The sequence below is a fragment of the Physcomitrium patens genome, chromosome 25 (assembly GCF_059467195.1).
Source record: "Physcomitrium patens ecotype Gransden chromosome 25, ASM5946719v1, whole genome shotgun sequence".
Taxonomy (NCBI): Eukaryota; Viridiplantae; Streptophyta; class Bryopsida; order Funariales; family Funariaceae; genus Physcomitrium; species Physcomitrium patens.
Window position 1 is genome coordinate 1,788,265 of NC_143434.1, and position 14,484 is coordinate 1,802,748.

General features: G+C 41.2%; 2 protein-coding genes across 2 annotated transcripts; one reads left to right on the forward strand and one right to left on the reverse strand.

The window, feature by feature from the left end:
• The first annotated feature begins 3,416 nt into the window (after positions 1-3,416).
• Positions 3,417-8,170, forward strand: LOC112278360 (MA3 DOMAIN-CONTAINING TRANSLATION REGULATORY FACTOR 1). Its single transcript, XM_024511709.3, has 6 exons — positions 3,417-3,682; positions 4,603-4,953; positions 5,125-5,219; positions 5,518-6,368; positions 6,515-6,751; positions 6,914-8,170. Exons 2-6 carry the CDS (start codon positions 4,704-4,706, stop codon positions 7,647-7,649), a joined length of 2,169 nt encoding a protein of 722 aa, XP_024367477.1. The 5' UTR covers positions 3,417-3,682; positions 4,603-4,703; the 3' UTR covers positions 7,650-8,170.
• Positions 8,171-8,616: 446 nt separating this feature from the next.
• On the reverse strand, positions 8,617-14,466 carry LOC112278359 (110 kDa U5 small nuclear ribonucleoprotein component CLO). Its single transcript, XM_024511708.3, has 11 exons — positions 13,497-14,466; positions 12,912-12,980; positions 12,378-12,758; positions 11,380-12,192; positions 11,030-11,128; positions 10,577-10,735; positions 10,268-10,353; positions 9,858-10,056; positions 9,603-9,713; positions 9,086-9,292; positions 8,617-8,892 (listed from the first exon to the last, which is right to left on the reverse strand). Exons 1-11 carry the CDS (start codon positions 14,223-14,225, stop codon positions 8,797-8,799), a joined length of 2,949 nt encoding a protein of 982 aa, XP_024367476.1. The 5' UTR covers positions 14,226-14,466; the 3' UTR covers positions 8,617-8,796.
• Between the last annotated feature and the right edge of the window lie 18 nt (positions 14,467-14,484).

Here is a 14,484-nt window from a genome sequence, read left to right on the forward strand (position 1 = left end):
ATTTTATATTTTTATTTTTAAAATTATATAAAAAATATTTTTAATTTTAGTAAATAAAAACTAAATATATTAGCATCTTTGTTGTAAATTACTAAAAAATGCATGAATAATTCCATTTTTATACAAATAAATCATTAATAGCTTATAATATCATTTTGGTGATTCTTATTTTATACTATTTTTAAAATATATACTTTTTTTGGCATAAATATGGATATACTTTTATATAAATACAAAAGATAATATTATGTCATATTCTAAATATTTATTAGAAATTAAATTATCATATTTGCTAAAAATATCTAATGGTTTTTGTTAATACAAAAGTAAAAAAATTAAATTATTAATTTTTGGATTAAGAATATACATAATCTTAAATAACAATTTTCATTTTCATCGCATAATTCTATTAAATTTATTTTCTTATTCTTTATTACTTTCCAATATACTTATTATCTTTTTTTCTTTTTTTAAAATATTTTTATTCATAAATTAGAATCAAACTACTTTTGATTTTAGTATGAAAGATTAATAACTAGTTTAATAAATAGTATGAAATCAGTATGAAATTAGTATGTAATATTTTTCTTATAATTTTATGAGTATTTTTTTGTTAATCTCTCTCTCTCTCTCTCTCTCTCTATATATATATATATATATATTAATATATTTTGAGAATAATATAAAAAAATCTTTCAAAAAATTTATAATTATTTATATCTCTATAAAATAATATAATAGAACCAAATTTTAAAATTTTGTTGTGTTGAATTAAAGATTTACTTATCTTATCAAACATATTAAACATTTATACATCTAAGATAAGAATATGAGTAAATAGGTGTGTAGTTACGTTGGTTACTTTAAAAATATATATTTAATGATAATTTTAAATGATAGCAATTTTATGAATGAACACAAGTTAATAGAAATGAGAAAATAAAATAAAATACATCAACATTATGTACAATGTGATTTCTAAAATGTTACTCAAATTATGAATAGATTAAATTAAAGTTAGTAAAAAAGTAGCCAAAAAATTTAAAATAAGAATTTTTCAAGTGAAAATTAAAGTTCTATAATTATGAAATGATATTTGATTACATAAAAACTTTGAATCAAATATTCAAAGTTAAAAATATATCAAACTAAAACAAAGTAAATTTAAGAATGTATGTTCATTTTTTAGAAGCACAGAAAATCAAATTTAACTAGAATTTGTTAATAATTTTCTCTCATAAATTCGAATAAAAAATAGTTATAAATTTTGACATAAATGAAATCAAATATGAAAATATTTTCTACATTTGTTTTTATTTTCAAGAATAGCTGATTTATACCAATCTTAAAACCTTAGAAATTATGAACCATTCCAAATGATTGAAAAAACTTGTTGATTTTATCAATAGTAACTTATTGTACTTGCTACAGGAATTATTGTATTTGTAACCCTTATTTTATTTGCTACAGGAATTAACTGTTGAAATTGTAAACCAAAAAATGAAAATTTGCATTCTTTAATTATTGTCTGATAAATTTATATCTAGTAAAATAAGAAAACTTTACATATAAATTTACCAAACATCAAAAGATAATAAAACCAACTAACTTGAAATATTTTTACACAATTTGTATTCTCCATGACCAACTGGACGAGACCAGAAAACCAAGCTATTCTAGAAACATGAAACAGCAAACAAACACAGCCAATAAAAACTGGAGTTGGCAACCTGAATTTTGTCCTCGAGAAGTGTGACTTGAAGTGGAAAAAACAAAACTCCAAACTCACAACATCAGTTCGAATGAAAATCCCATGAAGACATGGGATCAGACGTTTGAGACACCACATGAAGCTTTGTGCTGTTGCACTGAGTAGTGAAGAATTTTGAAGTGTGTGGTGATGGAATGAAATGTGTGCACAATGGTGATCATCTGTTGTTTCGCACATGATGTGTGTGTGTGTGTGTGAATCACACCACAAAGACCAGCACATCATACTGATTTCATGGCTACAATCCCTTCGCTCCAGACTCTCATGTGTATGGAAACCACGGCGCCTGTAAGCACCGACACCGAAGATCCTGCCGACGTCGAATCCAGAAGAAAAAACACCTGCGCGAGTGACTAGACGGCGTTCATTCGCCGCTTCGAACAAGAGATTTCAGGACGTGGATAAAGTGAAGGTTGGATGAGGCGTCAAGGTTTGCCAATCCAAGACCCGGGGATTTGTCGGCGTGCTTGTGGGCGGTGGCTTTCGGCCGAAGTTGATTCGTCGAGAAGAAACTAGCATCGATGGCTTCAATCACGAAGCCTAGTGACTGTCCCGAGAGACTATTGAGGACGGCGGAAAGAGGGACGCCAGGGAAGGAGGGGGGGGGGGTGAGTGCAACTGCGTTGACAAGGCAACACACGGTGTCATGCAAAAGATCAAAGTCGCACACAAGAAATATTCTCATCTTATCCATTTTGTCAGCTATTCGTGCTGGATCCTTCATCGGCTCTCTCTCAAGTGTGGCGCTTCGATGAATGAACTCCTCTGTTTCTCTCTTTATCTCTCGCTGCTGCTGCTGCTGATTCTGCAACCCATTTTTGTTCACTCCAGTTTAATTTCTCTCCTGAGTTGGTGTCGGATTTTTACCATCCACTCCTTAAAAACTGAAGCGATGAAACTGGAAAAATTAAAAAATTGTAACGTGACACTCAGGTAGTAATTTGTTCGGGTGAAACCCATGTGGCAACATCCTTTATTTTTATTTTCATTTTTTCATTTTTTTGACATTTTTTGTCATTTAAAAAAGAAAGTAACTTATAGACATGACAAGGTACATGAAGCAGGTATTGACTTTTTAAGGGAGTAGTCGATAATCCAAAACTGTGATTGCCTGGAACTGAAATTATTCGATGCATGCTCGGGGAATGAGTAGACAAGGGCCAGAAGAGGCCGGTCCGTCTTCTTCGTGAAGCTTTCATCCGTGGAGGGCTCAAGCCTGTTCTGCCAAATCGGAAAAAGAGGAATGGCTTTAGCAGACGACGACGACGATGTTTTGCTGAATTAGGGGGGAGAGGGAAGAGGGAAGGAAGGAGGGAGGGAGGGAGACGAAGACGGCAGAGAATCAGAAGCAGCAGCAGCGATGGCAGGGCGACGACGAGGTGCAGAGCGACGTAGATGACGACTGTGGTGGATTGATTCGTAGCCTGGCTGCTGGTTCCTTTCCTTCATCGCGGTGTCAAGTAGACCTAGAAAGAGAGAGAGAGAGAGAGAGAGAGAGAGAGGATGGCAGATGGCGGACGCAAGAAGCATCTATCCGCATTTAGAACTAGGGTTCAGATAAGCGTCCGTGGTCGATGAGTCAGCAGCTGCTACTGCTCTCCTCCATTAGCCCTAACTGACAACGTCCATCCTCGCCATCTCCGCTGTTGCTATCGAAGAGGAGGAGAAGGAAGAGAAGGAGGAGAAGAAGCGGAGCTGCATCTCAATTCCCTCGCGCACTGTTCTCTGCCGTTACTTGCGCGCACACAGACACACAGACACACACACACACACACACACAGAGTCAAGTTACACTGACAGGTTTTGATTTTCGTGGAGAGCGAAGACAAGTGTCTGCGATCGCAATTGTGTACAGCTGGTCTTGTGGGTTGGCGACGCCAGCCCTCCCTCCTGCTTCGGCTTCATTCCATTGTGAGCATTGTTTTGAAAAAGAAAACATTTTTTGATTTTTTTAATAATTTGCTCTGTTTTGGATATTTGTGGAGGGTCGGTATCGATTGATGAATTTTTGTTCCTCTGGAGTTCAAGTGATGTTGGTTTTGGATGCTGTGAGGTGGAGCTCGGGCGGGGGTACGTCACAATGTGGGCGTTTGGTTTCTTCTTTTTGGTGTTTGGTTTTGTTTTTTTCCCGCGAGCTGGGGCTGAGTCTGTATGGTGCTCTTCTGTTTTTTGATGCGTAACCTGAGGTGATTCTTTAGTCTACGAATTCGTATTGGGTTTGGTTTGGTTTGTTTTTTTTTGGTTTTTGGTTTTTTTTTTTTATTTTGTGTGTGTATGTGTCGTTGTAGGGTTTTGGACGAGTTCGTTTGTAACAGAGTGCGGGTCGGTTTTGGTCGTATCATTGCGAACTTAAGCTCAGATTTGTGTTCAATGCGTTCACCCTAATTACATTGCTGATCGGGTGAAAGATTTGCATCACACCTGCGCTGGCATTGATGACATTGTTGTGATAGTTTTGCTACTTTTTGTGAGTAAAAGTGGCCTTGTGCCCTGGATCTGACCTTTCTGATACTGTTGGAGAGTAGGGTAACCCGCTAACCAGTGGATTATTCGTCGTCGCTGTGGAATGACGATAGTGCGCCTTTCGCAGTTGAGCTTTGCCGTAGAGTGTGATTTCTAGGGCTTTGTCAAACATACTCATCTGGCGCTTGCATCCATCAGCTACCCTTGTTGAGAAGCCAATTCTTTTGAGTGTGGTCGTTGGTAGTTGACTAGATGGATGTTCATAATTAATTCCTTAAACCCCACGGAAGTATGCGAAACCTGCTTATGAAACAATTTGAACTGGAACCTCTTATTTGCACACGTCTCACTTGGCCCTTTCTTTTCAGGTTGGTGAAGCCGAGGGAAACACTGTTTGCAACACTCTGCTTAACGCACTTTGAGCACTGCCAATTCAGAACAGCGATCCACCGTCGAGGTCTATCATAAAATGTCTTCGCCTGGATTTCTCTCTGATGAGCAGCGGAAGTTGATGAGATCGTTATCTCATGGACGAGATAGTATGCCTGAAGGGAAGAAGTTTGTAAGAACAGTTTCTCACGGGCAGCACGCAATGCCTGAACTTGCGGGGTCGCCAGAGAAACATGAAAAGTCTGGCGTGAAGCTCGTTTCAGTTGGCAGTGCAGAGGTCAAAAGGGACCGACATTCTCATTCTGGAAAGAATGGAAGACCCAAGAAAGGTGATTTTCTTGTTGTAGGTCCATTTCTTCCATTCCCTGTATGTTACGATTCACCTTTTTTGTACCCATTAAATAATACAGGTACGTATACTGTTAGTTTTGTACTTTCTGTTGCACAATTTTGCCTCCTGTTATTTCCTTCACTTATTTTGTTTCCGAATGCGTGAATAGGTGGTGGAGGTGGGAAAGGCACTTGGGGTAAGCTTCTATCCGCTGACGGTGATATTGAGGTGGATAGGAACGACCCGAATTACGACAGTGAAGAGGTTTGCAGTTTACTTCTCACAAACTTTCACATTGGGACGAAGTGCACGATTTCTAAGCGGCTGTGTTTGTTTCTGGATTTTGATACTTGAGTTAGAAATATTTGAGATGTGGAGTATTTGACTTAGGAAGTATACTTTTGTCTATCAACTGCTAGTTGTAAAATGAGCCATTGTTGCTAGGGGTTTCCCAAACGAATGCTTCTTAAGTATCTCTTCTTTGGGTAAGATCTTTGTGATGTTGGAGGTTACTTGATCCTGGCTGAAATTATTATTTTCTTTTTTGATGTTTTGGATTCAGGAGCCCTATCAACTGGTGGGAGCACCAGTTTCGCAGTCTTTGGAAGAATACAAAGAGAAGGTCGTAAGCCTCATTGAGGAGTACTTTGCGTCAGGTGACGTTTTAAGTATGGCCACTGATTTGAGTAACCTTGGGTCCCCCAATTTTCATCATCACTTCGTGAAAAAGCTCATTTCCATGGCGATGGATCACCATGACAAGGAGAAAGAGATGGCTTCTGTTCTGCTTTCAGCACTATATGCTGATGTAATACAGCCGGACCAGCTGGCCAAAGGGTTTACGAACCTCCTGGAGTCGGTGGATGACCTTATCTTGGATATTCCAGAGGCCGTTGATATTTTGGCAATCTTTTTGGCCCGCGCTGTGGTTGATGATATCTTGCCCCCTGCGTTCTTGTCTAAGACAATGAAGGTATTGGCAGAGGGCTCTCAAGGACTTGCGGTTATTCAAAAAACTGAAAAGAGCTATTTGTCAGCGCCTCATCACGCTGAAGTAATTGAGCGTAAATGGGGTGGTAGCACGCACACTACAGTTGCTGAAGTGCAGGCTAAGATTGTTGCTCTTCTCAAGGAGTATGTGGAAAGTGGTGATAATGCCGAGGCATGCCGATGCATCCGCGAACTGAACGTACCGTTCTTCCATCATGAAGTGGTGAAGAAGGCACTCGTATTGGCTATGGAAGAGCCAGCAGCTGAAGGGAAGATTTGGTCTCTTCTTAAAGAGGCTGCAGAGGAGGGTTTAATCACTTCAAGTCAAATGTCGAAAGGGTTCACTAGGATCTCCGACTCTATTCATGATCTTGCTCTTGACATTCCTCAAGCCAAGGAAAAGTTGGAGACATTCACAACGAAGTGAGTCTTAATTTCCAATTCGAGTCCTTAGTGCTTATTGGTGTTGCTTAGGCTTTGGGGTCGTGCATCAGGTATTAAAGTGTGTTAACATGAAGTCGTCTTACTTGTGCGTCATGACGCATGATAATTTTTATGCTTTGCTGTAGGGCCGTTGAGGAGGGGTGGGTTAGCGCACCATTTTCTCGGGCAGTGGTCTCAGAGCTTATGGCAGGCTCTGCGGAGTCGCAGGAAGCCCGGGCTTTCAAGGCCCAGGCGACAAATATTATTCAGGAGTATTTCCTGTCTGCTGACATTAATGAGGTGGTAACAAGCTTGGAGGATCTGGCAGCTCCTGATTACCATGCTGCGTTTGTGAAGAGGTTGATTACGCTGGCCATGGACAGGTTTGTTCCTGGACTATGTCACTTTACTGAGATAATTTTTAGCCCTTTGAAAATGTTGCCTCTAGCGTGTTATTGACTACATGAGTTGATTTAAGCCAAGCCATTTGTGGACTTCTGTATACGATATTCATTTGTTTTTTTGACGTGGTTGTCCATCCACAGGAAGTATCGGGAAAAGGAAATGGCTTCTATTTTGGTTTCTGAATTGTATGCAGAGGTGATATCGATTGCAAGCATAGCAAGAGCATACACACTGCTACTCCAGTCTGCAGAGGACACTGCCTTAGATATCCCCGACGCAGCCAATGAGCTGTCCTTGTTTCTAGCCCGTGCTGTGATTGATGATATCTTGGCCCCTCTGTATCTTGAAGAGATTAGCGAGCAGCTTGCTGAAGGATCTCTTGGTAGGGAAATTGTACGTATGGCCCAGTCTGTGCTCTCTGCACGGCATGCAGGAGAGCGCATTTTACGTTGCTGGGGTGGAGGTGGAACTGGGGAAGCTCTAGAAGATGCAAAGGATAAGATCAAGTCGCTTCTGGAGGAGTTTGAGGCAGGGGGTGAACTAGGCGAGGCTTGCCAATGTATTCGTGATCTTGATATGTCTTTCTTCCATCACGAGGTTGTGAAGAAAGCCGTAGTGATGGCCATAGAGAAAAACAATCCCCGCCTTCTCATGCTACTTCAGGAATGCGCTAACGAGGGACTTATTACTACCAGTCAAATGACCAAGGGTTTTAGTCGAGTGATGGATGCACTTGATGATCTTTCCCTTGATAACCCTGGTGCAAAGGATAAAGCAGCTCAGTATGTGGAACAGGCCAAGAAGGAGGGCTGGTTGAAGTCTAGCTTCGGTGAAACTGAACCTGCTTCTAACGGCACTAAAAGTGTGAGCCACTGAGCCTGCAATTAGCCACTCTCGTGCTGTGCCTTTTCACCCGGACTGTGACCTGTAGAGTACTTGCACGAATTGGTTATTGATCTGGAGTAAGAAACTAGCAGCCCTACTGGCCTCTCTCATGTTGATACTAGGTTCTGGCGGTGGCGACTGGGTGGCACGACACTATCGTACCATTTTTGTGTACTGGGGTACGTTTGCATTTCCGTCTCCTATTCCTAGTGGAAAGCCTTCCGTCTATAGACGAAGGTCCCTTGGATCTTCAAAACGCCAGATCTTCACACGTTGTGCATTTGTTGCAACTCCGTTTGCAGTTTTTTCTGGACAGCTCTGTCCCTGCCCAGATCGAGGCAGTATCCAGGCTCTGCAATTGAACAATATGCACGTAGGTTGTTCCCTGGTTGACAGGCAGACAATAAATTCCTGTTATCAAGTAGTCTTTGTAGCTTTGCTTTCATGTTTTATGAATAGTTGTACAGTTCAAGTTTAAACCAGAGTTCCACAGAAGGTGCCTCCTTTGATCAGCTACTCTTGTTCATGGTTTGAAGATTTTATGGTTGATGGACAGTGGTTCTGACATTATTGACGCTTTAATGTCATTAATACATGTGGATACGACACCAACTATCCTGTGGGTAACTTTTAAAAGGATATCGTATGTGTTTTCTTTCACAATTATGCTCATGCCAGTAGTGTCTCATTACAACGCAGGTTGTGTTGAGGTTCTACTAATTTTAGAATTTATAAATTCTATCGTTAGGAGAATTGCAGTGCACAATTCTGTTTTCATACTTCAGCCGGTAAAATGCAACGTCTTGTCAATCAGTCATGCATGCAATTAGTATGATAAGTGTGATACACACTGAACGCTGCAGGTTAAAGACTAGAGTACCTTTTGTCGCATCATCTGAAGATGTCGAGGGGAATTGAGTGAAAACAAAGAATTGGAATATGTCACAGAAGCACGATATAGCACTGCAACCCGATTTTGAGTTTTTTACATTCCCAGTGTCAAGTTAAACAAAATTTCCCCACTTCAGTTGGAAACAGGTACCGGTACATTCTTATAAAAGACATTTGGCTACCCATGTGGCCAAACGCGACTCTCGGAGCTTCTCTTCTATTAGGACTAAAACTATATGCAGAAAACCTAAAGAATCTGTTGCAAATCAGCATCTTGTCGTGCGAGCTCCAAAAGCATGGGATCATCGAAGAACTTGTTGATACTCACATCTTCACTCATACCCTGGAGTGCCAACCAAGAATTGAGAAATTAATCTATGAAAATCACAGAAAAAGCCTACACTTTAGTTAAAAACTACAATGCCAGGCAGATAATGATGAGAGGAAGCAGCAAGTTTCATCCAATTTTATGTACTAACAAAATAGAGTATTAACAGCAGCCGGCAGTTGCAGGTGGAGATAGCAGAATTTAATACCTTCCTACGCCTGGTTTTAACCATAAATTCACGGGCCAAGTGTTGAACCGGGGCGGGCTCTAGTGGGCGCAGCAAAACTGACTTGTCTAGCGGGTCACCCGGTACAATCGACCAATGGTCAAAGACCGAAACACAAAAAGCTTGCCCTTGTGTGTGGTAGCGCAGATCAGTTTCAAAACCAAATGACTCAATTACTGGCAAAAATGCCTGCAACCCAACACGACGAGACGACCAAGCGCATTGTCAGCGTTCAGTTTTGAAACAATTAGCTCATAAGAAGGAAAACCCTGCCCGACTGAATGTTAAGACACTACGTTTGAAGTTACCAGAGACTGATCAGAACGAGTCACTGGTTTAATAAAGACATTATCTACATGCAGAAACTCACACGCTACAGTAATACCTGACATGACATTTACGTTCAGTTGGAAGGAGCATGCTAAATTGCAACTAAACAAATTCAACCTAATGAACCAACTCTACGGAAAAGTACGTCAGTTCTGCACTTAGTTGTTACCTTAACGATATATGCTGGAGTACCAGGTTTTGGTATATCTGCAGTGACATGCCCTCTTCTCCTAGACAGGACCGTGTAGATTGCAGACATGCAATCTGCAGGTGTTTGTATCTGTATCAAATCAAACCTACCGAGTAAAAAAGCCAGACTTACGATGATCAGCTTTGTGCGCACACATACATTTATACATTACAATGACGGAATAGATGATAAGTAAAATAGGACTAACACAGGCGACAAATAACATTGAGGTACCTCTACAAAGTAGACTGGTTCCATTAACCGGGGAGCTGCCATGAGAAAAGCCGAGTATGCGACACGTCGAGAGGTTGGAATAATCTGCCCGCCACCACGATGTAGCGGTTCTTGGGCAATAGTGGCATCCAGAATTTTGAATTTCACGTTGCGAATAGGTTCATCACACAAGGGTCCTTCTCGTGCTCCCCACTGAAACCTGCGAAAAGAAAAGTACGCGATCACATAGGAATTCAGCACACTTATCACATATACAGATGCTATCAAAAAAGCCAAATCAAGTAATATACTGTGCAAAAGATCAACTCAAAACTACAAATAGACTTGGGATAATCATAATAACAAGATGAAACATTAAAGAATGAGGCTATTAGCAACAAGAAATGTTCAAATATTCTATGAGAAGATACCCTTGAACGATGCTGTCTTTCACAGAATTTAAAAGGCCTTTATCCACTTCACTAGGTAGTGTATCATCCAGCAAAATATTTGGACCCTGTAGCGACACAAAATATATCAGTCAAAACAAAGTGCCCAGCATCCAAGCTAAAAGATTTAGATTATTTATAAACTAGAAAATATCAAACCTCAAACAGGCACAAAACCCAACTGTACGACACAACACTTCAAAAGAAAAAAAAAATAGTCATCCATGGAGATAACCCTATACAAGATAGAGAAATCGCAATATTTCAAAGATAAAGAGCAGATTTTCGTACTTGTTTATCTGGACCAAAGGCCCAAATAGACCGTGCTGCTAAAAGATCCCAGTCATATTTGGTCTGGAAAAAATCACCCAACCGCTTCCGAGGCCAGTCTAAAGATACGACTCCACTTTCGATGTCCTCCGCTAACCCCTTCTCTAGAGGCTCTGCTATCTGAACACACAAATTTGCAAATTCAATACCGTATGTTATCGATGTGATTCACTATATCATTCTCTACCTGCAAAATTTTCAGGGTTCTCCATTAGCAACTGGACAAGCTGAATCTACTGCAGAAAATGGGCTAGTTAAATGTTTTAGTTTAGCTTTCACATGAGCAGAATTGACAATAAATTCAGGCAGCCCTCTTGGTTACATAAATGAAAGCTACTGCCAACTAATGACGCCAGGAATACCAAGTTCAACGTTACGTTATAAGAAAAGACCCGAGAAGATAATGCGATTTACCATAGTCAATTTGTTTTTCTTGTTTGGCGTCTCAGCAAAGCATTTCAAGGAGGATGTCTCCACTACAGTCTCACAAAAGGAAACGACTGGATCGGCCACCTGGTAGACACATAGTACCGGCATACCGTCAGAATGAGCAACCTCACATGCGGTAAACACTAATATCGATTTAAAATGAAAACGGCAAGAGGAAACTCACGTACTTCATATCGCTATGTAAAGGAACGACGACGTGAAATGTCAAAGCATGTAATGAAGTGCTTAAGGTTTTAACTACGGTAGAATAAGCAAACTCCAATAACCGATAGCAGCTCCTCTGTAAAATAATACATTATGATGATGTGACTTACTTTAACTTCTACTTCTGAGTAGAGCTCACGTAAGTCCTTCATAATAGAGTCCAAAAATATTTCGCCAGTGCCCAATATTGTATGCTCACCCGACTCTTCAACTTTCGTGATCGCAAGTGGATAACTCTTGCTGATCTTCCGAAGACCTTCCACCATTTTAGGTAACTCACTAGGATTTAGAGGCTCAGTCGCAGTCTTCACCACTGAGAGAGTATTAAACTGTAACGGACGGAATGTGTATACATCTTCGTCATAGTACTCATTGCAAAGGGTTGCTGTCTTGATAATCGAAGCATCCACTCCTTCGATGAGCACCCAGGATCCCGCTGGGGCCTCCGTGACTGGAATACGGTAGCGAGCTTGATAAACCCAAAGCTTCGTTACTTCCTTGACGGCCATGTCTTCTTCATCATCAGGTGAATAGCCCTCCCCAAGAACTCGTACAGATTGCCCAGTACGAATAGTACCACTTATGACTCTTCCAAAAGAATCAAAAACACTACAATCGGGTTTTGGGTAAAGCTTGCTCACATTAACCATCAGAGGTCCAGTTGCGTTGCAGTCTCGCATCGATTGAGCCAGTTCAGTATCCTGAGGGCCAGTATAAGTGTGCTCCACTTTGGTAACAGCAGCATCTTTGGCAGACGGGATGTGTTTAACCAGCATGTCTGTGAAACCGGTCCCTGATCCAAAAACTGCACTGCATGCTAGCTTAAGCAGAGGTTTCACATTGAGCTTGTACGCAGCGTTGCTTAGAGTGACTCCTAGCTCTGCTAAAGTGTTTTCCACGCTTCGCCGATGTTCACCGATCACCTGAATAACAGTGCGACTGTCAGTGATAGGAATACAACAGAAATTAACTCGTCATTGTTACCTGTGCAAGAAGACCATTAATTGACCAAAGTTGTGTATAGAGAATGTCTCAAACAAGAACTTTGCATACAACAAGCCACCGACTACCCCTGAAGCACATGCATCACTGAAGTGGAGTATCAGACCTGACTGTAAATCTTATATAGTGGTTCCAAAATAAACTGCACAAACGCACGCTCTCCTCCACCAGAAGGCGGCTTCTTCTTGAATGTACGAGTATCCGGATGATAATAAGTGTCACCCCAAAGCTTTGTAGCAAATTTTGCAGCATCAAATGGAATTCCATGAAGCTTGACATAAAGCTTAGCAAATGATAAGAGCGTGAATGACCACCCGGCAGTTGCACTTGCAAAGCAGACGTTTCCGTACACTGGATCAATCAATGGCACTCCATCCACTCCAGATGAATACAGAGATACAAGATTATTGATCTCCTCCAAGGTATGACGAATCTTGTGATATGCATCTGTAGGAGGCAGCTTGAGTTCTGTAATCAACCTATCAACCTGCACTAATATGCACCATCTAAGTACACACTTCAAAAGATAGTTTGAGCGAGGTATAATATATATTCAGAAACAATAAGTCCGAGGATTGTAGAATGATAAGTTAGACAAAAGATAGCTGACACAGTAAGCAAAGTTGAAGACGATGCGGACCTTATTGATAACCACCACAATAGGAAGGCTCTCTTGCATAGCATGTTTGATCGATCTCTCCGTATTGACCTGCACCCCATACAATTCAGCATTGAATACGTGAGACATATCTTATGGCAGAAGAATTAAAAAGCCCCTGCGCTGGTTATATGATGTGTATTTTCACTTGGACTACATCTCCATAGTGCATCCTCCGATAATGAAGTTAGCCATAGATCTACAAGGACTTCATGTAAAAGTGAGAAGGGCACTATTCATGTTCACCTACGGCTTAGGGTTAGAGGATAACGGACCAGGACTTTGAAAATTCCAACGACAATAAAATCCAGTAAAATCCAGCGTAAGGAGACCAAGTCATTATGCACCGAAGCTGTTAAATTTCACCTAAATGCTATGCTGTTAATGAGAAAATAGTAGCCGGGCTGTGGAGTGAGATAGGAGAAAGAAACGAAATTGCAAATGCAGCAGCAGCAGATTGAAAGCACTCAGTTCTTTTAAATAATTTCTTTCAAACAAACAGCTAGTTCTTACTAAGGTAGACAACCAGATACGACCTGGCCCAACCACCATTCATAGAATGCATACCATGACACCTTCAACTGCGTCAACAACAAGAACTGCTCCATCTGCGAGACGAAGAGCTGCAGTCATTTCGTCTGAGAAGTTCACATGGCCTGGCGTGTCCATTATATTGCACAAGTAAGATTTTCCCGCACTGTCTTCCAACACGAGAGACATCGGAACGGTCTTAATTGATATTTGACGCTCTTGCTCATCGATCCTAGTGTCCGTGTACCGCAGATGCTTTTCGCTGTTAGGGTCTAAAGTGTTCACAGCGTGCGTTTGTTGAAACAGCATGTCCATCATCAGGGTTTTCCCGTGATGTAGGTGCCCTATCAAAGCCACGTTTCTTATTAACGTGGGATTATGCATCAGACCTAATAAAAATTCCGTAGCAACATAAGACTGCACCTCCCTCGCCACCACCTCAAACTTCTTAAGATTAATAGGTTTAATGATGGGCTCTTCGAGAGGCTGCGCATCCTCGTCCATGACCAACGTCTCCACGCCCTCGCCATACACTTCCATGGCAGTGGGGTAATACTTTTTGTCCTCCGCCAGCACCACTGCCCCCTCAGTATCCATGGCATCGTCCCTGTCATCGTCAACCCCGTTCTCCAAAAATCCATCATCATGTCCATTCTCTAATCCTCTCTGCTCATCCTCCTCCTCCTCCTGCTCAGAGCCTTCCTCGTCCGAATCTAGCTCAGGTCCAATATAGTTACCAAACTCATCATACAAGCTCTCATCCATGATGGTTTCCTCTTCCAAACCCCTAAACCCCTTCTACAGACCACCGGCGCCTACACTCCTCTTTTCAATTCCCACAACCGCAACCCACGTAGAAAGCCTTCCGCAATCCTGCAGAAAAACTCAGACCCACCTCTCCCAATGATCAGAGCAACCAGGTGAAAACCTAAAATTTCTGAACTGGGGTACTTAGACTTGGCAAAGCCCAACTCCATCAAAGAAGAGCAAACCAAGCACACCAACAGTCGAGCAGCCCGACTCC

Excerpts from the sequence above, each read along its gene's own strand:
- LOC112278359 (XM_024511708.3), bottom strand. The coding sequence starts at position 14,225 with ATGGATGAGAGCTTGTATGATGAGTTTGGTAACTATATTGGACCTGAG. Across the intron at positions 12,981-13,496 it reads ACGCAGTTGAAGGTGTCATG|GTCAATACGGAGAGATCGAT; the intron begins GTATGCATTCTA and ends TATGGGGTGCAG. Across the intron at positions 12,759-12,911 it reads TTGTGGTGGTTATCAATAAG|GTTGATAGGTTGATTACAGA; the intron begins GTCCGCATCGTC and ends ATATTAGTGCAG.
- LOC112278360 (XM_024511709.3), top strand. The coding sequence starts at position 4,704 with ATGTCTTCGCCTGGATTTCTCTCTGATGAGCAGCGGAAGTTGATGAGA. Across the intron at positions 5,220-5,517 it reads CGAATTACGACAGTGAAGAG|GAGCCCTATCAACTGGTGGG; the intron begins GTTTGCAGTTTA and ends TTTTGGATTCAG. Across the intron at positions 6,369-6,514 it reads TTGGAGACATTCACAACGAA|GGCCGTTGAGGAGGGGTGGG; the intron begins GTGAGTCTTAAT and ends GCTTTGCTGTAG.